A 23379-nucleotide genomic window follows, 5' to 3' on the forward strand; every position below is an offset into this window, starting at 1 on the left:
GTATCAGGAGAGTGTTGTTTTGCAACAGTTTGTTTAAGGGCAAACAAGGAAATATATAGAACATTTTATAAAGATTTTTGTCCAAAGTATAGTTAATTAAGAACACTCATTTTCCTGGGATTTCTGAGTAGCTGCAGATGCACAGATCCAGGTAGAAGCCTTGAGACATACTTTTCTGGGCACTGAGTGTGGCAGATTTTGCTGAGTAAGTGTGCATGAACCAGGGTTGTAGTGAAGAGACTTTAGAGGAGATGATGATTTATTTAAATATTTCTGGCATAAAGGTTTAGGGGAGAAAGAATGCTTTAAATAAGCAGATGGAAAAGTGCTTTAGCAGTCATTGGTAAAGTATTTATTTTCTTGGAATGGACATTGACTTTGGAGCCAGAAGGCCTGTTTTAAAATCTCAGTCTGTCACTTACCGGCTGAATGACTTGGGCAAATAACTACTTTTTTCATCATGAATTTCTTTAACTGCTGAATGGAGGCATGATTTATTCTCTCTCTCCTTATAGAACTTCTAGGAGGGTCCAGGGATATATTTTCTGTAAAAGTGCGATGTAAAAAGTACTATACAAATATTTCCAATTACTATTATCTTAATAACCTTATGAAAATCATTTTTAGGTCTTAGTAATGACTAAGCCTGAACTTGGCAAGATATATCTCTATATAATACAGTAGGGTTTTCAAGGCTAAATGAAATATAATTTTCCCTTTCAAATGTCATATGTGATAGTGGTTAATTGCTGGGAGATGTAGAATTTAGATGGTTCCTCAAATCCTGTGTCCAAACACAGTGAATAAGAGACTTCCAGACTTACTCTCTAGAGAATGAGGTCAGATTTGAGAGGACTTGTCTTAAGCTATGAAAATGTCTAAAATCAGGCAAGAAGTTTTCTCCTGGATGTTTTTAGAAAAATTAAGAATGGGCTGTAGTATTTTGGACTTCGTTAAATTTTATTCAACTGTGAGGTTTTATAAAAGTACCATGTAGCATTAAGAAGTATCAGATTATTTAGGATAGATAGTTTAAACTTAGTTTGATGCTTTTTCATTAGATCATTTGTTCAGTATTGTGTGAAGAGCAAGAGGTTTTTGTACCTGAGTCTTGTGTTTTGAGTTCTGACATTACTTTTTACTGAGCATGTGACCTGGGCAGTTATTATATAACCTCCATGCCTCAGTTTCTTCTCCTAAAACACTCCGAAGGTTCTAAGGTTTTGTGGATGAAGTAAAATACAGTGTATAAAGCATGTGCCACAGCTCTTGATATATCATAAGTGCTCAGTCAATAATATTTCATAAATTTCAGTTAAATACATATTGCATGTCCTATCTAAGACCACATAGATCATATATTAATAAGAATTCTTGGTTCTAAATGACACAAACCTAGTTTAAGCAAAAGGATATCTGCTAGTGTATATGGTTGGAATAAGCTAGAAGCATGGCTCAGTCTAGGGATCAGGTGCTCTTAATTGGGTATTTGTCTCACCCTTTCTCTGAATATTTCCCTCTCTCCATTCACTCCCCTCCGTCTTACCCCTTGCTCTTTTTCTTCTTCCTTTCTTCCTGTATAGAGGAAATGCTGTTTACTAATAAATAAGTATTCAATTATTGTTGACTTTTAGAATTCAGTTCTCTAGTTCACTCGCATATCTCCCATACCTGGCACGGTAATCCTACTATGATTGTAGTGCATAGTAGGTACTCAATATTTGTTAAATAAACAGTCTTACTGAGGAATTTCTTATTGAGGTTATTTCTTTAAACACCTAATGCAGAACATGGCTTTAGGGATTGGACAGCTTGATAATATTTAATGATACATTGAATTAGCAACCCATGGTACTAACTCCTGCTTGTCTACATAGTAAGTTTAGACTCAATATATTCTAACTTCAAATATTAAGGCTAATTAGATAATGGTAAAAGCTGTATCCTTTTGATGGTTTATATAGAGAAAATACTCTTGGAATTAAGTAGTTTCTTTCTGGTTTTAATTACTATTACTAATTACTATTACTACTCTCTAAATAGGAAAAATAGATTTGTATAAATACCTTAACCAACTATTAGTGAAATTAATTGCATAAGCTTTTCTGATTATTTTTAGGCATATGAATGTTGTGTACTCTTGATACCCCTGGAAAGCATAGCAGGGGCTTGTGAATTCCTCCGGGATGCCTCTTATTTACTTGCTGCTATTCTTTCACGTAAAGCCACCACCATCACTTAACATGAACCAGAGAGCCCCCTTAAAATGAAAAGAAATTGCTGAATCGAATCCATAACTCTTAGGGAAAAATCAGAAGGTTAATGCAAATGTATTTACTTTGTAGTTAATGGAAAACAAGCATTAGTCCTGTTAGTTTCACAAATTACCATGGCAAATGTCATAGTTCACCAATTATTTTGCTTAGCTTATCTTTTTTCCCCATATTTCTTCCTTCCTTTTCAGACCGTTTTAATCTTACTGTTTAGATAGAGCTTTATAGAAAATACATATTACTTAGTTATTTGTTTTGCAAAAATTATTCTTTGATTTGAGCATATAGGAAGATGGCTCTGTGTATATGTGTGTGAGATTGCACATCTACAGGTAGGCTTGCAAAGAGATTTATGTCCTACTTCTAGGATCTCAAATTTACTCATTCTTTGTAAGTTTATTTTCCAAGGAGTAGGGTTTGACTAGGGTGGTGAAGTATGTTTTGGTTTTGGTTGACTCCATTCCATTTAGTGAAGTCCTTTTTTTCTTTTTTTTTAAAAGATTTATTTATTTATTAGAGTGAGAGAGCGAGTGAGCACACGCACATGGTTGGGGGGGAGCAGAAGGAAGAGAATCTCAAGCAGACTCCCTCTGAGTGTGGGGCCTGATGCGGGGCTCAATCCGAGGACCCTGAGATCATGACCTGAGCTGAAATCAAGAATCAGACACTTAACTGACTGAGCCACCAAGATGCCCCTTAGTGAAGTCCTTTTTCATGTGCCAGGAACCATGCTAATCCTTTCAAGAAAGACAGAAGTTTTTAGACTTTCTGTAAGTGAAAATTTCTTTAGAAGGTCAATATATAAAACTGAAAATAAAGGAAGAGCTGACCTGGCTGAAATGTGTTTGGTAGGATACTGTCCCTCAGTAACTCTTTTCCTGAAGCACTTTCATCAAGAAACACTGGGTCCAGGAAGGGGGAGGTGGGGAGGAGACAAGGGACGGGCATGGAAAACAGTTTGAAAATCAGTCATTTGATCCTCTAGTCCTGGAAAAATCCCTTTACTGTTTACTGTGATATCTGTTGAGTATTTTGGAGAGATCAGTATTAAGGAACAAAGACTTCTTTAATGTTACCTATAGTTGGTATCAACTAATAATTCATAGTATCTTTTTCATTTCAGGGGGAAAAAACCCATTAGTAATGTGTAAGACACACTTAGATCTTAGAAAATGTTCAGTGGATTAAGTAACACAAAATATATTCTTTCTTGAAAATCAAGTTTTGTGCAGTTACTGTTTTTACTAGTTTTATAATGATTTCAGACAAAAAATAACTTGGTTTTTATGATTGCTGTGGATATTAATTTACATGTATATGGATATTGAACTGTATTTTGAATTCCAGATTAAAAAGAGCTGCTTATATTTCTTTTTTTTTTTTTTTAAAGATTTTATTTATTTATTTGACAGAGAGAGATCACAAGTAGGCACAGAGAGAGAGGAGGAAGCAGGCTCCCAGCCGAGCAGAGAGCCTGATGTGGGACTCGATCCCAGGACCCTGAGATCATGACCTGAGCCGAAGGCAGCGGCTTAACCCACTAAGCCACCCAGGCGCCCGAGCTGCTTATATTTCTAATGCTCAGTTATTCAATGAAATTTCCTCATTAGGATTTCTTTTTTCCTGCAGTTTCCTGACTTATGACTGTCTGCAGATGTGGCTTGTAGAGTTTCTCTTTTTCATTTAATTGTTCTTTAGGAAATAGGCCATAAGAAGCCATAAGTGTGGGGCTAAGCTCTGGCTGAAGTCCTTTGCTCAGAGTTTTTTTTGTTTGTTTGTTTAGTCTTGTAAGGCCTCAGCTCAGATATCTTGTTCATTAGTCCATGCTTTTAGATGCCTAGCTTTAAGGGACACCTACTTATTATAGACATGTTCATTGTAGCTCAGGAAGCCCACACTGAAACTCAGATTTGTGTGCCAGAGGGGGGAAGTTAAACTGCAGTAGAGCCATGGGCAGAACCCATAGGCAGCTGGAGCTGGCAATGCCTTCCGAATTGCTCCAGGTTGAGGCAAGGGGATCAGGCTTTTATATTCAGGTATGTATCATTCATTGTATATGGGCCACCACTGCCATGATCTTCAGGGATCTTCAGGGAGGGAACATGATGTTGAGTGGGTGTGAGGTGAGGTGAGAAGTCTTCCTTTGGAGAATGCAGTGAGGGCCTCATCTGGAAGGGGGAGCCTGGCACCTACCATAGCATCCCTGTTTCTCTCACGTCTATCTGTTTTTAAGAACTGGAAATGAATATAAGCAGTCTTATATTTTCTGCAGTTAACTAATGAGACTTTGTAATTTAAAATATGAACGCATATACTTTAATAAATGCACAATATTAAAACATGTTAACATCATTAGTAATATAAAAATGTTAATATAATCACACATGTAAAATCCACAGTTGTTCAGACTTCTTTTTGACACAGTTAGAAATATGCCTTGATTAAAAAGCATATTGTAAATTAACCAGTTCAGAAATACTGAGTTTTGTGAAATATAAATAGGTACTTTTTGATTCAACAAGTTTTTGTAACAAGAACCAAAGGGAAACTTTAGTAGTGGTTTACTGGCTTTATTTTTCATATCTACATTTTATTTAAAATGCTGTTGTCTTTTGCTTGATGCACACTGTAATTTTAGCTGGAGAGGTTAGTGATTTTTTTTTTTTTTTTTCCAAATTGTGAGTTTTAAAAGTGGATGAAGGTAGGAAGGGTAGCTGGGAGAAGTAAGTATTCTGTGTGAATATTGGAACTTTGTTCTGTTAGCAGCAGGCAGAAGACTTTTTCTTCCAAAAGTTAGATTACCCTCCAGTGATTGCAGTGATCATTGTCTATGGGGAGAAGGGTGCTTATTAGCCCCTTTCACTTCCTTCCGGTTGACATCTTTGTGGTGATTGGTGAGGAAACAGGAATGGAATAAGGGGGTGGAAAGCACATCCTGGGCTTTGGAGCCACATTGGTCTGGTGTTGGGTGCCACCTGTATTATCCTTCTTGCTTAAGTAAATTCTAAGCCTTGGTTTCCTCATCAGTAAAATGGAGGTAGTAGTAATAGAACTTGGATTACAGATTTTAGCACGAGGTCTGGTATATTGTAGGTGTTCAATAAATGGTAGCTGTGATGATGTTACACTATTTATTGGTCAGTTAATCTTTTCACTGAGCTTTCAGTCCCTTAGTAACAATAGAGACCAAGTCAGGTAAAAGTGGGGGAGGGTCAGTTTGTCAGAAAACTGTCCTTAGGAATGTGAACTTGATTCTTTTTGGGAGATGACTGCAAGAGGAAACATCAAGAAGAAGAAATGTAAACACAAGAGGAGGAAAGGGCTGTTTCACACACAGTCTCAGTTAAGGGAAGGGAGTAAAGAGCAGCCCTTTTTCAGGACTGATTTACTTGAACATGGCATGGGCCTGGAAGAGGTTCTGCTCTCTGTGCTCTGGACTGGTAAGACTGCCCTGGATGTTACAGGGTAGGTTGAAGCTGAGCCAGCAGGAGGCACCAGCAACACCGCATTAAGTGGAGTGACAGAGGGACTCAGGCAGCTGCCTATGTCAGAGAGCCCAGTGACAGAGGTGTGGGTGGAGGGGGTGGGGGAAGCTGAGAACATTTATTTCTAAGCATATTAGTGGCAGCCCTAGCGATGCACCCACTCCCCACCAAATTATGGAGACTTTCAGGGAGTGATCTAAAAAGTAGGAATTTTCTTTTGAGAAGTGCTGGTAAATGAGCTTCTAATGGACTTAGGGACTGAGCATATCTTGAAAAGAGAAATACAGTGGACTACTTCATATAGAAAACCTGTATCAGAGAAATGGATCTATTACATTTTGAAAAATATTATTCATTCAAGGTAGTGTTTGTATTACACCTATCAGGAAAACATCATTTTAGGTCTCTTCTTTGAGTAAACCACCAAAAGATGTGCTCGGAGGGATTGTTAACGTTTACCTTGGCTTTCAAATTAGATCTTTTTTGTTGTTGTTGTTGAATTCATAAAAGCTTTTGGTTTTAAATAAAACATTACCCTGTAAATATCTAATTAGTGTGTTCATAGTTCATTAGTGATTCATAGTTTCTAAATATTAGCAGAATTGTTGGCAGTATTCATTATATCTGAAACAAAAACACTGTCCTAAAGGTTAAATGAACAATTAATAATTTCACCAAACCAGTATGTACTGGAGGCATCTTATTTGGTGGGTTTCAAAGAATACAAAGAAGGGCAAGTCACTTTCATATCTTCAAAGAATTAAGTATTAGCTGTATAACCAAGCAATCGTGGTAGATAGTAAAGTGCCTGGCTATTAACTGGGTACTATACAAGGTATGTTAAAAAGGTAATTCAATTTCTGGATTGTGTTAAGCTCTCTCCCGCATAGAACTCAGATTTATGCACACTGAACAACATCTAGCTTTGGAAAGTAGTAGATGGTAAATACTACATGAAAAATATAACAGAAAGGTACTGGGAGAAAGAGAAGGGTGAGATTGCTAAGATTTATAATGGTCAATGAAAGCTTCAAGGAGGTGCAATTTGGGCTTGAAGGTTTGGGATTTGAATTATAATGGAGGGGCCTATTTGAGGTGAGGAGTGAGTAACAGAATAATTCATAGTCTAGTCTACTGAAAGCACACTGTTGATACTTAAGGCTAAGTCTAGATTGTTTGTGTGTGTATCTATGGGGGGGGTGTCCTTGAAAGCCAGGTAGTAAGGAATTAAGGTTCTTATTATATGATAGTGTTTTGAACACTTTAGCTGCCCGGAGAGATCCAGGCAGAGTTCAGTTATGATAGTAGTCTAGTTGAGAGGAGAGGAGGGAGGCAAAAAAGGTAAAAAAAAATTAAATTCTGAGCGCCATGGTGGAGGCTTGTATTCCGATGGGTGAGGCAACAAAAGAGGGAGGGGGAAGCTCTCCTTGGGGGTGGCTCAAGCTGAGCTTGGAAGAAGGTGTGTGTGTGTGTGTGTGTGTGTGTGTGTGTGTTTAATTTATTTATTTGAGAGAAAGAGAGAGAGAGAGTATGAGAGAAGAGAAGGTCAGAGGGAGAAGCAGACTCCCCATGGAGCTGGGAGCTGGATGTGGGACTTGATATCAGGACTCTGGGATTATGACCTGAGCTGAAGGCAGTTGATTAACCAACTGAGCCACTTAGGAGCCCGGAATGTGTGTTTTTATTGAGTAGACAAGATTGAGGGCATGTAAAGCCAAGAAATCGGGGATGGAAAATAGTGGAGGTGTGAAGTAGCAAGGGCACCGGAAAGAACTTCAAGTGATTTGTTAAAGCCAAAGAGCAAGTTTGATAGGGACATCAGAAAAGTTGCCAAGATTGCAGCAGGCCTGTGTGCCCTTCAGAGAAGTTTGGCTTCTGTCCTTCAGGTTACAGTCAGCCATTGAAGGTCCAGGACTTTGTCACGATTCACTGCAGTTTGCAGAGATGACTCTTAGCACACTGTAGAAGGTAGTTTGGAAGACAGTGGGGAGCACACCTGTAATCGTCATTTTACACCCCTTGCATCCAGGGGACACACTTAGTGCCTTATGGTCATGGGTCCAATTTAAATAATTTTTGTTATATGTGTAATGTATGCAGAAAATCTTTCTGGTGATTAGCCTCGAGAAGTTTCACAAGTATCCCTTTAGAAGATGACTTTACAGTAAGAAGAAGATAGCCGTGTGATTTTCTCACAGAGCTGTTGTGTGGACTAACTGAAAGACTATGTCTAATATATTTTTATCCTTATATGTATGTTTATACTTATGTGTATATTTATAATTTATATATAGGTTTATATTTTCTTTGAATATATGATTGAACCTCAGATTAATGAGCTTTAACTTGGATGCCAATTTTCAGAAATGTGAATCTCAATGTATATCCCCATCTGTGTTCAGCCATTTGTGCCAAGCATATATCCATCACATGTATGCAAGCACGTATGTGTGTACATATGTGTGTGTATGTGTGTATGACATTGGACATGTGTATGACTTGGGACATGACCATCTTATCTGGGACATATACAGATTTTTTTTCCCTTTTCTGGGTATATTTGGTGATGTAAACTGGGATTAAAAACAGGTAAGAAGTGGCCAGTGTATAAATAAATTGGATGATTGTTACTGAGTTATGCTAAAATTTTATCTTCCCAATTCAGTTGGAATAATTTCATTAACAGTGCCTTAGGGAACAGGATATATGGTTGCATTTTCTTTTAGAAAATTGCCTAGTTCTATTGGATCCAATTAAATTTTGCATGTGTTATCAATGGCATTAAATGCAACCAAGTGTGGTGTTAAGTAAAATGAGAAAAATTATTTTAGTAAAAATTAACTTGTACTTAATATATATTGAGCTAGTAAACATAGCAAATGTAGATCTTAACAACATCATTTTTACTTAAAACATGAAATGATCACTTTATTTTTAACATCCTTAAATTTCCTCATTAAACTGCTTATAATATTTATTATTTATGTAATAAATTGGGAGTTTTTTATTTTGTTTTTATTATTTATTTATTTATTTTAAGACAGAGTGAGTGAGCAGGAAGGGTGGGGCAAAGGGAGAGGGATCCCTGAGAAAGAATCTTTTTTTTTTTTTTTAAGATTTTATTTATTTATTTGACAGAGATCACAAGTGGGCAGAAAGGCAGGCAGAGAGAGAGGAGGAAGCAGGATTTCTGGCTCGATCCCAGGACCCTGGGATCATGACCTGAGCTGAATCAGAGGCTTTAACCCACTGACCCACCCAGGCACCTCCCCCCCACCCCCACTGAAAGAATGTTAAGTGGGCTCCATGCAGAGCCACCCAGGCAGCCTATGAGATGATTGTTTTAAAATTTGTTAGTAAGTTCACAGTGGATAAGTTCAAGTTTTTCACTTTTGAAAATATTGGGAACTAGAAATGAGTATTTTTGTTCAAGGGTGAAAAATTTTTTTTCTATAATCAAGATTTTAAAAGTCATAAAATCATAAAAATCAATAAACAGTGCTTTTTTATCACTGGTAATTTTTTATTTAAAATCTATTTGAGAGGTGCCTGGGTGGTTCTGTCGGTTAAGCTTCTGACTCTTGATTTCATCTTAGGTGTGCCAGGCTCTGCCCGGTTGAGAGTCTGCTTGAGGATTTTCTCCTTCTCCCTCTGCCCCTTCTCTGGCTTGTGCTCACTCTCAATGTGCTCGCTCTTTGTCTCTAATATAAATAAATAAATCTTAAAAAAAAATCTATTTGGAAAGTATAATGTTCTTAGAAAGGTTTGGTGGAAGTATGAATATTGCTATAATAATTTTGTGTTCTGTCCTGCTTGTCAATAAAAACATTTTAAAAGGTTTAAAAGAAAGCACAACTACCTTGGTTTTCTTAAAAACAGGCCAAACTTCTGGGATGCTGTGAGTGTTGGAAAAGAGGTTCTAGTGTCCCTCCTGTGGCTAGCTGCCTCCCTTGTCCAAGTAGTTTACTGGTCTTGGGCCTTTGTTTCCTAATGAGTAAAAATGTGGTTGGGATGCTGAGATTGGACACTGAAATAGGTGGTTTACAGTTTATTTTTCTTCTGTCTAGTGTCCCAGGTATATGACTCTGCGATTGGTTTTCTAATCTCCATTCATTTCGTCCAAGTGGAATTTGGCTTTTTTTTTTTTTTAATGATGTTATCTAAGGATACTAGCTGAGCAGTTATAAACCTAAAATTTTTATTTATGTTTAAAATTTTAGGTATGCAATACCCCCGGAACATGGAAAGCGACTTGAAAGACTAGCTCAAGGTAAACTTGCTTTCTTTGTTTCTCATCTGGATAGATACTTTGTTATTGTGGTATTTTTACGGTATAGGATGTCACCATTAGTTTTACTCTTTCCAAGTAAATGAGTTTTTAATGTTTTCCTAATTGAACAATTAATTTTTTTTTTCACATTACCATGTGACTATTTTTCCCTGTTGTATAATCTTCATGATTATTTTAGTTGGCTGCTTAGTATTTCATCAAGTGATACACTTAACCTATTTTGATTATTTCCAATTTTTTCTTTTATGTAACATATATATGTGTATATACATATATAAAACATTTTCTTAACATTATTGTGCTAATAATACTTTTCTTTCTTTTGAGTTATACTCTTGAGTTAAATTCCAAAGAGTACTGATGCTGCATCTCAGGGTGCAGGTATTTTATGCATACTCTTCATGTTGTCCTGTTATTTCACTAAGGATTGTGTTATATCTCCTTCTGACTCCTGGTTTGGCCCCCTGGGTTTGGGATTGCTATCATGGAAGTATTAAGATGACTGTTCGCAGATAACCAGTAAGCATGAGCATGTATGCCTTCTTAGACAGGCAAATTTAAGCATACCTTACTGGAACTTGAATTTTTATTTTTTGTGGCTTTATCTATCTTCGTAAGGGCCAGAATGAAGAACTCTATTAATGGGTTCATTCTGTACCCACTTGTATCTGCAGAAAGTGCCTTCCTCTTTCTTTTCTTTTCTTTTCTTTTTTTTTTTTTTTTACCTTAAAGGTTTTACATATTTATTTGACACAGAGAGAGAGAGAGAGTGAGAGCATGTGCACACAAGCAGGGGGAGTAGTAGGAAGAAGGAGAAGCAGGCTCCCCACTAAGCAGGGACCTGAGTGTGGGGGCATAATCCCAGGACCCTGAGTTCATGACTTGAGCCGAAGGCAGATACTTAATCCACTGAGCCACCCAGGTGCCCCTCTTTTCTGTCTTTAAGACACAGAAGAAAACCTTGCCATACCTGTTTATACAAGGGAGAAGAATCTGATTCACCCCCTGCCAACATCATCTGTTTTGCTAGCCATGCTTACCAAGGAATAAGTAGGCTGGTAGTGACTTATTTCTAGGGGAAGGTGGAGTTGCATTTGAGTGTAAGACGTTTTGCTTTTTATCCAGGATCAAATCCTCAGTGACCATTGTCCTTTTAGGCAGGTGCTGATTTGTTTTCAAAATTGGTGTGTTTAGTTTGCCTTTTAGTGGGAAAGGATTTTTGTTCCTGTCTTACATATGCTTTCATTTAATAATGAAATGGGGACACTGAAAAATCCCTTTTATTGACTTGACAGTTCTGAACAGAAATTGTTAATGCTATCTAAAAGTTACTTTCCCCCCAATTATAGAAGAGTATTAGAAGGAACACTTACAGTATCACATTTGTCAGAAGCATTATTATAATTTTGGCAGACTAATAACTATAAAGCCTTAGTGTTTTTATAATGTAATACATTATAGTAATAATAGCAATGTAATTGTAATCTTGAACTTTGTTAGGGACTATTTTCATGAATATTAAGGTGGATGAACCTTGGTTCTGAAGAAAAGATTAGAGTGCAGCTGAGAAAACGATTACCATAATCTTTAAATACACAGGCAGTGAACTTTGTGCTAAATCTGTATGCTGAACTATACTCTTCTCTATAATAATTATTCCACCATTTTCTATCTGCCTCACCACCAGAGACCTGGAGCCAATGTAAACTTTACAGTATGGAGTCACACACTAAAATTTCTACTATAAATTGTCTGCAAAAACTTTGACATAAACTGTCTGAAAATGACATTCTAGGAAAATGGGTACCATTTGTTTAATCAGTAAGAGGTTAATAAACTTGAAGGATGTACAAGAACTTTGATCAATTGCACATTTATTCAAACCTGTTTTACAGGATTATTTTGAGAAATGAAACAGGGAAAAGACCCAATGAGACAGTAGAGGATTCCCATCCTAACTGAGCATATGCCAACAAAATTAATTACTTTCTGCTAAATAATTAAAATGATAAAATAATGCAGTAAGTGTGATGGAACATTATAGGATGTCTAGGTCAAGGCAGCACTTGATACAGAAAATGAAAAGCAGCCAAGGATATTTTCCATTATCTTGTCTGCACATCATAATTATCACACTTGCCTTTTATGCATGAATGCTTTCATCTTTGGTTTCTATTGAAATCTTGATTGACTGTGGCACCTACAAATATTTTATCTCAAAGACATTAAGCCTGCATCTAATAAAGACAGGAGTTTGATTTTGCCCTTCAGCTGCTTTCTCATTTATATAGGTTTTGTTTTCCCCCAATATTGTGTAGATGTAAATGTAATAAAAAAAATTCAAGTGAATTGTTGCAATTTTTATACTTGTTATGTTTGCTTATAATGCTATTACATTCTAATTTTTGGTTTGATACAATTGAATGGAAAGTATAAGGGAGAATAGAGGTATAATATTAAATCATGAATGACAGTTTTGAACATTTTCACTTTTTAGGATGTCTAAATCTCATCTATTTTAGAAATAAGACAATATCTTTGCTGTTCTATTGAGTTAAGCAAAGTATGGGTTGAAGTAAATTGGGAATGACTAAATTTTTTTACAAAGAGCTGTCTTCCATTAGTCTTTTGTTATGGATAAAATGCTGGCCAATATTAAAAAAATTGAAGCTGATTTACTGTGGTCAAAATTTTGGTTACTGGAAAAAGAAAATATGAGTTAGGGCTTTGTGCAACTGAGTTTGGAAGTGTGAATGATCAGCAAGAATCTTGTTTCAGATGGCAGTAAGAAAAGTGAATTCTTATACTTACATAGCAGGTATTTTATTTTATTATTTTATTTTTTTCCATTAAAATATGATGTGTTATTTGCCCCAGGGGGTACAGATCTGTGAATCATCAGGGTTACACATTTCACAGCACTCAGCATAGCACATACATACACTCCCCAGTGTTCATAACCCAGCCATCCTATCCCTAACACCCACCCCCCAGCAACCTTCAGTTTGTTTCCTGAGATTAAGAGTCTTTTATGGTTTGTCTCCCTCCTGGTCCCAGCTTGTTTCATTTTTTCGCTCCCTACCCTCCACAGCACCCCCTGCCCTGCCTCTCAAATTCCTCTTATGAGAGAGATCATATGATAAGTGTCTTTCTCTAACTGACTTTTTTTTTTTTTTAAAGATTTTATTTATTTATTTGACAGAGAGAGATCACAAATAGGCAGAGAGACAGACAGAGAGAGAGATGAGGAGAAGCAGGCTCCCTGCTGAGCAGAGAGCCCTGTGCGGGACACGATCCCAGGCTCCTGGGATCATGACCTGAGCCGAAGGTAGAGGCTTAACCCACTGAGCCACCCAGGCGCCCCTCTCTAACTGACTTATTTTGCTTAACATGATACCCTCTACCCTCTAGTTCCATCCACATCGTTGCAAATAGCAAGATTTTGTTTCTTTTGATGGCTGCATTCCATTGTATATATATGCACATCTTTATCCATTCTTCTGTTGATGGACATCTAGGTTCTTTCCATAGTTTGGCTATTGTGGACATTGCTGCTATAAACATTTGGGTACATGTGCCCCTTCTGATCACTACATTTGTATCTTTGGGGTAAATACCCAGTAGTGCAATTGCTGGGTCAGAGGGTAACTCTATTTTCAACTTTCTGAGGAACCTCCGTACTGTTTTCCAAAGTGGTTGAACCAGCTTGCATTCCCACCAACAGTGTAGGAGGGTTCCCCTTTCTCTGCATCCTTGCCACCATTTGTCATTTCCTAACCTGTTAATTTTAGCCATTCCGACTGGTGTGAGGTAATATCTCACTATGATTTTGATTTGTATTTCCCTGATGCTGAGTGATGTTGAGCACTTTTTCATGTATCTGTTGGCCATTTGGATGTCTTCTTCTTAGCAGGTATTTTAGTTGTGACTTATTTTAAAACAACATTCAGGAAGGAGGAACAGAATAGTCATTATTATGAAGGATTAATTTTTTTTAAGTTTTCTAATTTTTATTTTTTATAAACATATATTTTTATCCCCAGGGGTACAGGTCTGTGAATCGCCCAGTTTACACACTTCACAGCACTCACCAAAGCACATACCCTCCCCAATGTCCATAATCCCACCCCCCTTCTCCCAACCTCCTTCCCCCCAGCAACCCTCAGTTTGTTTTGTGAGATTAAGAGTCACTTATGGTTTGTCTCCCTCCCAATCCCATCTTGTTTCATTTATTCTTCTCCTATTCACTTAAGCCCCCCATGTTGCATCACCACTTCCTCATATGAGGGAGATCATATGATAGTTGTCTTTCTCTGCTTGACTTATTTCGCTAAGCATGATACGCTCTAGTTCCATCCACGTTGGCGCAAATGGCAAGATTTCATAGAAATGTGGAACGCTTCACGAATTTGTGTGTCATCCTTGCGCAGGGGCCATGCTAATCTCTGTATCGTTCCAATTTTAGTATATGTGCTGCCGAAGCGAGCACGGATTAATTTTTTTTTAATAGTTAGTTTTGGGGTATGTGTGTTTTAATGACTTGAATTTAAGCCTGTGAAACCAAGAGTATTAGCCTAATTTGTAGGGATCCCTGTTCTAGAAGGTGGACAAGCGTCTGTGGGAGGGATGTAGGGAGTCTGTGGACTTTATGAAATTATACTTGAAATTGGTCACATGTGTGTATTTCTGGGAAGCAATCTTCAGATCCCTTCAGAGGGTTTGACCTAATAGAGATTGTGAACCTGCTGTCAAGAGACTAGAAGAGCAGCAATAAATAACAAGTCATGTTAATTTTATGAACTGATTCTAACTTGACCCATTTTCATACCTCTGTCTTGGGATTAAAAAAATGTACTTTTATCTGCTCTCCAAATGATAAATACTTTATTCCCTTAAACATTCATTTAGCTGATGGTCTGTAACTATTATATTAAAATGCCTGGCTGTGAAAGGCTAATAAATAAAAATACCCTTGATTATAAATAATCAATTTTAAGGAGTCCCCTAAGCCATAAAAAATGAAGAAATTCAGTGATATATTCTCTGCCTTCATGCCTAACTCATGCCCTAGGCATGGAGATCAATGTATGGTTTGTCAGGCTATGTTATTTTCATCTTTTTATCAGTTGATTGTATTAAGAATGATTCAACAGTCCCTAAGCTTACTTTCCTCATAATCTGATGTCAGATATCACGGTCTGTGTTTAAATATATCTGAATATTTTTTGTCTGGCTATGTTCTAGGATTTTAGGCATTGGTCAGTAATACATAACATACAGCAAGCTAGTCTAATTCTAATGTAGGGTGATAGACAATTTTGAGAAGTGACAGCAGAGATTGGGAAAGGAAAATTCAGGAAGGGACTATCAGCTAGCAGGGGGGGAATTACTATGGAGGGAAATTAAGACTACTTTGATTCTTTGGGTGGAAGCTGAGCCAGGAAGATTGTGAATAACTTGACCTTGACCTGTTTGAGCCCAAAGTACTTGGCCTGGGGAGTCCTTGATCTATGCCTGTGTGGAAATGAAATGGAAAAAGCTTGACTGTTATGTTGTGTACTGTGTTCAGGAGATAAAATAAGGCACTTGTTTAGGAGAACCACTATCCTTCTCAAGATTGAGATTAGTGTGAATTTCCTGGTGCTCCTCTGGAGTGCTCCATGGAGCTCTGTCTCTTTTTTTTTTTTTTTTTTTTAAAGATTTTATTTATTTATTTGACAGAGATCACAAGGAGGCAGAGAGGCAGGCAGAGAGAAAGAGGGGGAAGCAGGCTCCTGCCAAGCAGAGAGCCCGATGTGGGGCTCGATCCCAGGACCCTGGAATCGTGACCTGAGCCGAAGGCCGAGGCTTTATTTAACCCACTGAGCCACCCAGGCGCCCCAGCTCTGTCTCTTCTATTACGGATGTTGATAGATCATGGGACACTTGGAGCAGAGTGAAGCCTGTTTTGGTAGATTGTGGACATTTAGAGCTGAGTGAAGCTTGCAATGTGATAATTTTCTACCTGTTCCTGAGTAACTAATTGTACAGTGAGTAGTAGAACACACAGAAACATCAGCTATAACTTAAACCTGTGAAGTTGATGTCATATGTAGGGGTGTGGGTAAAAATTACCGGGTTTCTCCCCACGTACTCATTGGTTCTTTTCATTAATAAGGTTGTTAAGAAATTTCATATGTAAATTCAATATATCTATCTATAAACATTTCCCACAGAAGCAATCCTTCCATATCCTTTTTCTGTGTTCTTTTCCTTACCATTTGTTTGTATGCTTGCAATATATTTTTAAGCCTATTAGTTATATGAATATAACAAAAACCATTATAAAAACTGTATCAAAGTATTCTTGGGTAAATTTTAATTATATTTGAATGAAATTTTCTGTTGCTAATGTGGAGATGTATTCTACATGTCTGATTTCTTCATCTTTCCTCATTCCTTTCTTCCCTTCTTTGTTTCTTTCCTAAATGACTAATAACTAATATAAGCTTCTCCAAAATAGTGTTTACAGATCCATAGAAAAAGTTACTAAACTTTGATTTGTAACCTTTTTTCAACGCTGCAACTTTGGTGATTTAATAGCAACAGCATGTGTTTGTGTTTGTCATATTTGTCATATGAGATTAGGATTTAAAGGGAGTTTTTAGTGGGGCATCTGGGTGGCTCGGTCAGTTAAGCGTCTGACTCTTGCTCTCATCTCAGGTCTTGATCTCAGGGTTGTGAGTTCAAGCCCTGCCTTGGGGTCCACAATGGGGATGGAGCCTACTTAAAAAAATAAATAAATAAAAGGCATTCCTTAGTAACAGCTAATATACTAGAAAATGTAAACCAGTTGACGGTTTGCAAAAATTTTCATCTGAAGGAAAGAGCACATATTTTTAGAGTGTATCTCCTTTATTTCTAAAATGATTGAAAAACATTTAATTATTATTATGGGAGGTCAGATTAATTGAAGTATAATATACTTACAATAAAAGCCACTCCCTTTAAATATACAGTTCAGTGAGTTTCGACAAATATGTACTGTGGTGGAACTACCACCATCATCAAAATATAGAACATTTCCAATTCCTCGAAAAGATTTCTTTGTGCCGTTTCTCAGTTAATCCCTCCCCACAGCCTTTAGCAACCACTAAATCTGATTTTTGTCCCTAGAGTGTCATAAAAATAGAATTTTATAGTATGTAAACTTTTGTGTCTTTTTTCACTTAGAATAATGCTTCTCACTTATGATCACTTTTCCATTGTACACAGGACATGCACCTGTATTCAAAGAATGCACCTGGTCCTTGAGAATGCTTATGGGTTTCTGCACTTCCCATGCTGTACAACTCCTTGCAGTACTTTATTGTCTTAGCAAAGGTTATTATGGAGTACTTTTAGGGCTTCGAGTCTCTTTTGGGATCTCTGGAGTACATGCTTTTTATAATGCTAGCTTTTCACCCTCTTTCATTTTGTTTGTATTGGAATAATGGTTCCAAAGACTATCCTTCTTGCTTAGCACTATATGATATCTTTTTTAAAAGAATATTTTTATTTATTTATTTGACAGACAGAGATCACAAGTAGGCAGAGAGGCAGGCAGAGAGAGAGAGAGGGGGAAGCGGGCTCCATGCCAAGCAGAGAGCCGATGCCCAATGCTTGCCCAGGGGCTCAATCCCAAGACCCTGGGACCATGACCCGAGCTGAAGGCAGAGACGTTAACCCACTGAGCCACCCAGGTGCCCCACTATATGATATCTTAAAAAGTAAACAAAAATATTATCTTTAGTTTGCTAAGGAATTGGCAGCTAGCAGTGTCCTATCTTTGTAGATAGTATAAATGAGGTATAGACTCTAAAAATCAAGTTGTATTTCTAGATGAAATTATGTAATGTGTGGGCTCTGCCTCAAAAATAATACAGAATGGAGAAAATGGGTGGCAATATAGAAGAAACAAGATGCACCATGAGCTGATGATTGTTGAAGGCGGATGGTGTGTATGTACATGGAGGTTTATTATACTCTTTTACTTTATGTTTGACATTTTCTATAATTAAAAAAAAAGAGAACATAGTTCACTTCACAACCAAACTAAATAAATAAATAAATAATCAAGTTACATAAGCAACCTATTAAAAGTTTTTGTTATTGCTCTTCCTTTCTCTTAGTTTCCTCTTGAAATCTACAATTAAACTATTGCGCTCCTTGGAGCCTATGCAGGATTGCAGTTTGTTCTAATTTGAATATTTATTTAATATTGAATATTTGTTTATGAATACTTACTTAAATGTTTGGAATATTTATTTAAATATTGAATATTCAAAATAAATATTTATTTTTAAAAAACAGATCAAAGTTTTACTTATTTTGAATATTATTTAAAACAGGTTCTGTATTCTTACTGTTTAACAGTTTAGTGGAAACATAGGTTGTTTTTCCAAACTATTCTTTCAGTTTCCTACCTCCAAATCACATACCATTTCATTGGGAGTTCATTGATTTACCTGTCACAGAAGCCCTAATGTGTCACTTGTAGGGAAGGGTTGATATGGAGGGATTAAGTTGTAAAGTGGTGTCCTTACCAGTATTCATTGCTTAGAGTGTAAAAGAAGTGATTACCTTCTCAGTTTGGTCTTTCTAGCCTACAGGGTTTTTACATTGAAGCCCAATTGTGAGTGGTCATTTGGAATCCAGACCTGAGTTTTGATATTTAATTTTAAAACAACAGCGTTAGAGAACAGATGGAAGAATCTACAGGTGAATACAAGGTTAAAAATAAACCTGTATAGTTTAACTCAGGTCATGCTTGATGGTTAGAACTCCTTTTTGAGGGGGAAGTTTGTTACTTTGTGACTGGAACAGTTAGGTTTAGGTTAAAGGGCCCAAGGGAGTGAGGCAGGTTTTAAGGCTTAGTACCCATTGACTTTTCATGATAGCACCCCAGTCAGTTCTCTAGGTCTCTTGGAATTGTGATTCCCTCTTCTTAGCTAGCAGGCTGCAGAGGTAGTGGAGAAAGAAGGTTTGTTGAACTAACATGAGGACTGGAGTCAGTAGGGTAGAAGTGAGTAATAGGGATAAAAAGAATGGTTACTATTTACTCAAATTTACTCTGTGTCAAGTATACCAACAGTTTGTTTTTTTAAATCAAGATAAAACTCACATAACAAACTATTAACCATTTTGAAGTGTACAATTCAGTGACATTGAGTATGTTCTTATTATGCAATCATCACCTCTATCCAGTTCCAAGAGAATTTCATCACCCTAAATGGAAACCTTGTATGTATTAATTGGTCCCTGCCTTTTCTGTCCTGCTTCTCCCCAATCCCTCACAACTGCTAGTGTGCTTTCTGTCTAGGAATTTACTAATCCATGATATTTTAGTGTACATGGAATTATGCATTATGTGGTGTTTTATGTCTGTCTTCTTTTACTTCTCATCTTTTCCATTTTCAAGTATGTATCAGTGGTTCATTCTTTTTTATGGCTGAGTAATATTACATTGTGTGGATATATTACATTTACTTCATCCATTTATCAGTTGATGGCCATTTAGGTTGCTTCCACCTTTTAGCTATGGATAAGTTTTTTTGAGCATTATCTTGTTGGATTCCCATAATGATCCAGTGAGAACAGCCACTATGGAAAACAGTATGGAGTTTCTTCAGAAAAGTAAATATGTAACTACTGTATGATCTGACAATTCCTCTTCTGGATATATATCAAAGGGGAATTAAATCATTGTCTGGAAGAGATATCTGCACTCTCATATTCATTGCAGTGTTATTCACAGTAGGCAGGACATAGAAACAACTAAAGTGTCTGTTGACATTTGAATGGATAAGGCAAATGTGTTATATATGAAGACAGTAGAATATTATTCAGCCATAAGAAGGAAATTCTACCATTTGTAACAACATGGGTGAATCTTGAGTACATTATACTAAGTGAAATAAGTCAGACAGTAGGATCTCATGTGTAGAATCTAAAAAAACTGAACATATAGATACAGAGAACAAGCTAGTGGTTGCCAGAGGTGGTGGGCAAGGTGGAGAGGAAATGGGTAATGGTAGTCAAAAGGTACAAATTTACAGTTTTAAGAAGGTTAAGTTCTAGGGATGGACTATATAGTATGGTGGCTATAGTTAAAACTGTATTGTATAAGTGAAGGTTTCCAAGAGAATAGATTTTAAAAGTTCTTATCATACACACAAAAAATTCTGAGGTGATGGTAATCATTTCATGATGGTAATCAATCAAATTCTTTCTCTGTATACCTTAAACTCACACAATGTTACATGCCAATTATAGCTCAGTAAAGCTGAAAAAAGACAATCCAGGAAGGAAGATGAGGAAACTGAGGAGCTGAGAGATCACAGGACTAGTCAGAGCTACATGAGTGTTGGATTTGTCTTTGGAATCCATGTCTCAGCAAGGCTCAGCAAGTTCTTAACAACTATTATTATCTCTTGTTTTGCTGGCCATGTAGACAAAGTGAGGGTGGTTTTAAATTTTTCAGGAGGAGGGGCAAGGTGGTGGAGGAGTAGAAGACCGTATTTCAACTGGTCTGCTGAATTGAGCTAGATATCTACCAGAGCACTCTGAACATCCATGAAATCAACCCGAGATGTAAGATTACACACTTCTGGATCTCTATGGGGGCAGAGGATCACCAGTGGAGAGGTATAAAAACGTTGGGAGTGTGTAGACAGATACTGGAGGATAAACAGAAGGGGGACGGAGCCACCAGAAGCAACCCATTGGAAAGTAATATCACAATGTTAAAGTGCCCTGAGCTTGGGGACCAGCAATAGCTTGGGGACTGGTGGCTGCAAGACCAGAAGGAACTGATAACAGCACTGTAACAGAACAAAGGGAATTAAGGGACAATTGTTGGGACCTGGTAGCCACAGGTGTAGACCTATGCCACAGTCCCAGGACAGCTGCAGCCACTGCCCATCGGTGCAGGCCACAGTCAGCAGTCCCTGGGGCTGGTGGCTGCTGCGGCCAGCAGCACTTCCACAGCCACTTCCATAGTCTCCACCGTCGTAGGGGTGAGGGCTTATGGCATAGGCTCGAGTCAGTGGTCCCTGGGCCTGGCAGCTGCCATAGCCACCACAGACACCTCTGCCTCAGAGGTGGATGAGAGGACCTGCAGGGGACTTGAGTCAGTGGTTTGGGAATGGCAGCTGCTGGGACTGGGCTTGCCTGGAACAGTATTACTCATGGTTTTGGTGGCACGGGGGTACAGAGACATATGGGGCCTCAGGTGACTACTGAGATGGTGGCTGGGGGTGCGTACCACCTGTGGGAGACTGGATTGTTCAACAGAGTTTGCAGAAGGGGGGGTCTGTATGTTCTGAGAGAGGAGGTATTCCACTCAGAAAGGAGCAGCTGTGGCTTCCCTCTGAGGTGGAAGTCTGGGTGCAGCCAGTTTACTTTACTCTGACCCTCCTTAAAGGCAGGAAAAGCTGCCATAGAACAAAAACCTCCAGAGAACAAAAGCTGGAAAGCTGGTTTCCATGGAGCCCAGCCCTTTGATAGGGAGCAGGGCAACTCCACCCAAGCGGGACTGATGGAAAAACAATGAGGCAGGTCCCTCCCACAGAAGACAAGTGGAAGGAAAAAGAGGACAACCACAACAGGGTTTCCATAAAACTATAAAACCCCAACATCAGGGGAAGACAATATATTAAGCTGCCAGTATTGCCTCACAGCCTGTATATTTCTTAGATATAACTTTTTTCCTCTCTCTTTTAAAATTCATTCTCATGATTCTTTTTCTTTAATTAATTTTTTTTATCTACTTACCGTTTCAACTAGATGTTTAATACAACATATTACATAGTAACTTTATAACTTGAACTTTTTTCATACATACACTTTTTTTCTTTTTCTTTTATATGGATATAGATATAGATATAGATACAATAGATATAAGTGTCAATGTAGTCCTTTTTTCCCTATTCAGTACTACGTCTTTATATATACACCAGTTTTAATTTCCCCGTATCCCTGGAAAGTTAAGGCCTCTAACAAAGGTGATAAGACACACCCAGGAAGAACTGAAGTACCCTTCCTCCCCCACATTGAGGGATTATAACCACCTTCCCATCACCCCCCTTTTTATTTTGTGTTTTTTAATTTTCTTCTTCTTTTGTTGCTCTTTGTTTTTGTTTTTGTACTTTATAAATATTATTCTTGGGGTTCATTTTGGCAGGGTTTTTCTTTTTTTCTTTTTCTTTTCCTTTTGTCAGCTTTTTTGTTTGTTCATTTTTGTTTTTGTACTTTATATTTTTTTTCCTTTCTTTTTGGTGGTGACTTCTGATTGCTCTGAAACTTTCCAGGTTGCAACTTGCCTGGATCGTGGTTGATATTTTCAGCTATACATCCCCTCAGCCACCTCTCACCAGAATGACTAGGAGGAGGAACACATAACAGAGGGAAAATTCAGAGAGTGTGACCTCTGCCACAGAACTATTGGATATGGACATAAGCAAGATGTTGGAAAAAGAATTCAGGGTAACAGTTATGCAGACAATGGCTAGGTTGGAGAAAACCATTAGTGGCAACATAGAATCTCTAAGGGCATAAGTGAGAGCTGATCAGGCAGAACTTAAAAATGCTATCAATGAGATTCAATCAAATCTGAATACTCTAACAGCTAAGGTAAATGAGGCAGAAGATCGAATTAGTGATCTCAAAGACAAACTGATAGAAAAGAATGATCAGGAGGAGGCCTGAAACAAACAGTTTAGAAGCCATGAAACATGAATTAGAGAAATAAATGATGCCAGAAACATTCCAATGCCAGAATTACTAGGATGCCTGAGAGGGTAGAGATAGAGAGAAGACTAGAAGATATAGTTGAGCAAATCCTAGCTGAGAATTTCCCTAATCTGGAGAATGGAACAAATGTTTGCGTTCTAGAGGCAGAGAGGACACTCCCCCAAGATCAACGAGGGTAGAGAGACCTACCGGCATGTCATTGTGAAATTCATGAATCATAAAATCAGAGTAAATGTCTTGTGGGCAGCTAGGGGAAAGGGATACCTTATGTACAGAGGGAGGAACATCAGAATAACATCAGACCTGTCCACAGAAACCTGGTAAGCCAGAAAGGGCTGGAAAGACATATTCATGGCACTTAATGAGAAGAACATGCAGCCAAGAATACTTCATATGACAAGGCTGACATTCAGAATGGATGGAGACAGAAAGAGCTTCCAAGACTGGCAAAGACTAAAACCTGACCCTACACGAAATATTGGAGGGGCAGTTCTATAAAAGAAGAAAGACTCCAAGAGTGATATAGAACAAAAACTTACAGAGACAATCTATAGAAACA

The 23379-nt window shown here is 37.7% G+C and overlaps 1 protein-coding gene across 26 annotated transcripts in view; it reads left to right on the plus strand.

Moving 5' to 3' along the window:
- KDM4C (lysine demethylase 4C) overlaps positions 1–23379 on the plus strand; it is a 518729-nt gene that overhangs the window by 99532 nt on the left and 395818 nt on the right. For 25 of the 26 annotated variants that reach the window (XR_014301835.1, XR_014301836.1, XR_014301837.1 and 22 more), the window contains one exon: positions 9979–10028. Coding sequence is in view for 17 of the 26 variants with exons in the window: in XM_082695154.1 (XP_082551280.1) it covers positions 9979–10028 (50 nt within the window). In the remaining 9 variants the exon portion in view is untranslated. Of the gene's footprint in view, positions 1–9978; positions 10029–17303; positions 18162–23379 lie in introns of those variants that run through there. The other variant, XM_082695156.1, reaches the window with a different exon arrangement.

Source organism: Mustela nivalis, assembly GCF_964662115.1.
Source record: "Mustela nivalis genome assembly, chromosome: 13".
Lineage (NCBI taxonomy): Eukaryota > Metazoa > Chordata > Mammalia > Carnivora > Mustelidae > Mustela > Mustela nivalis.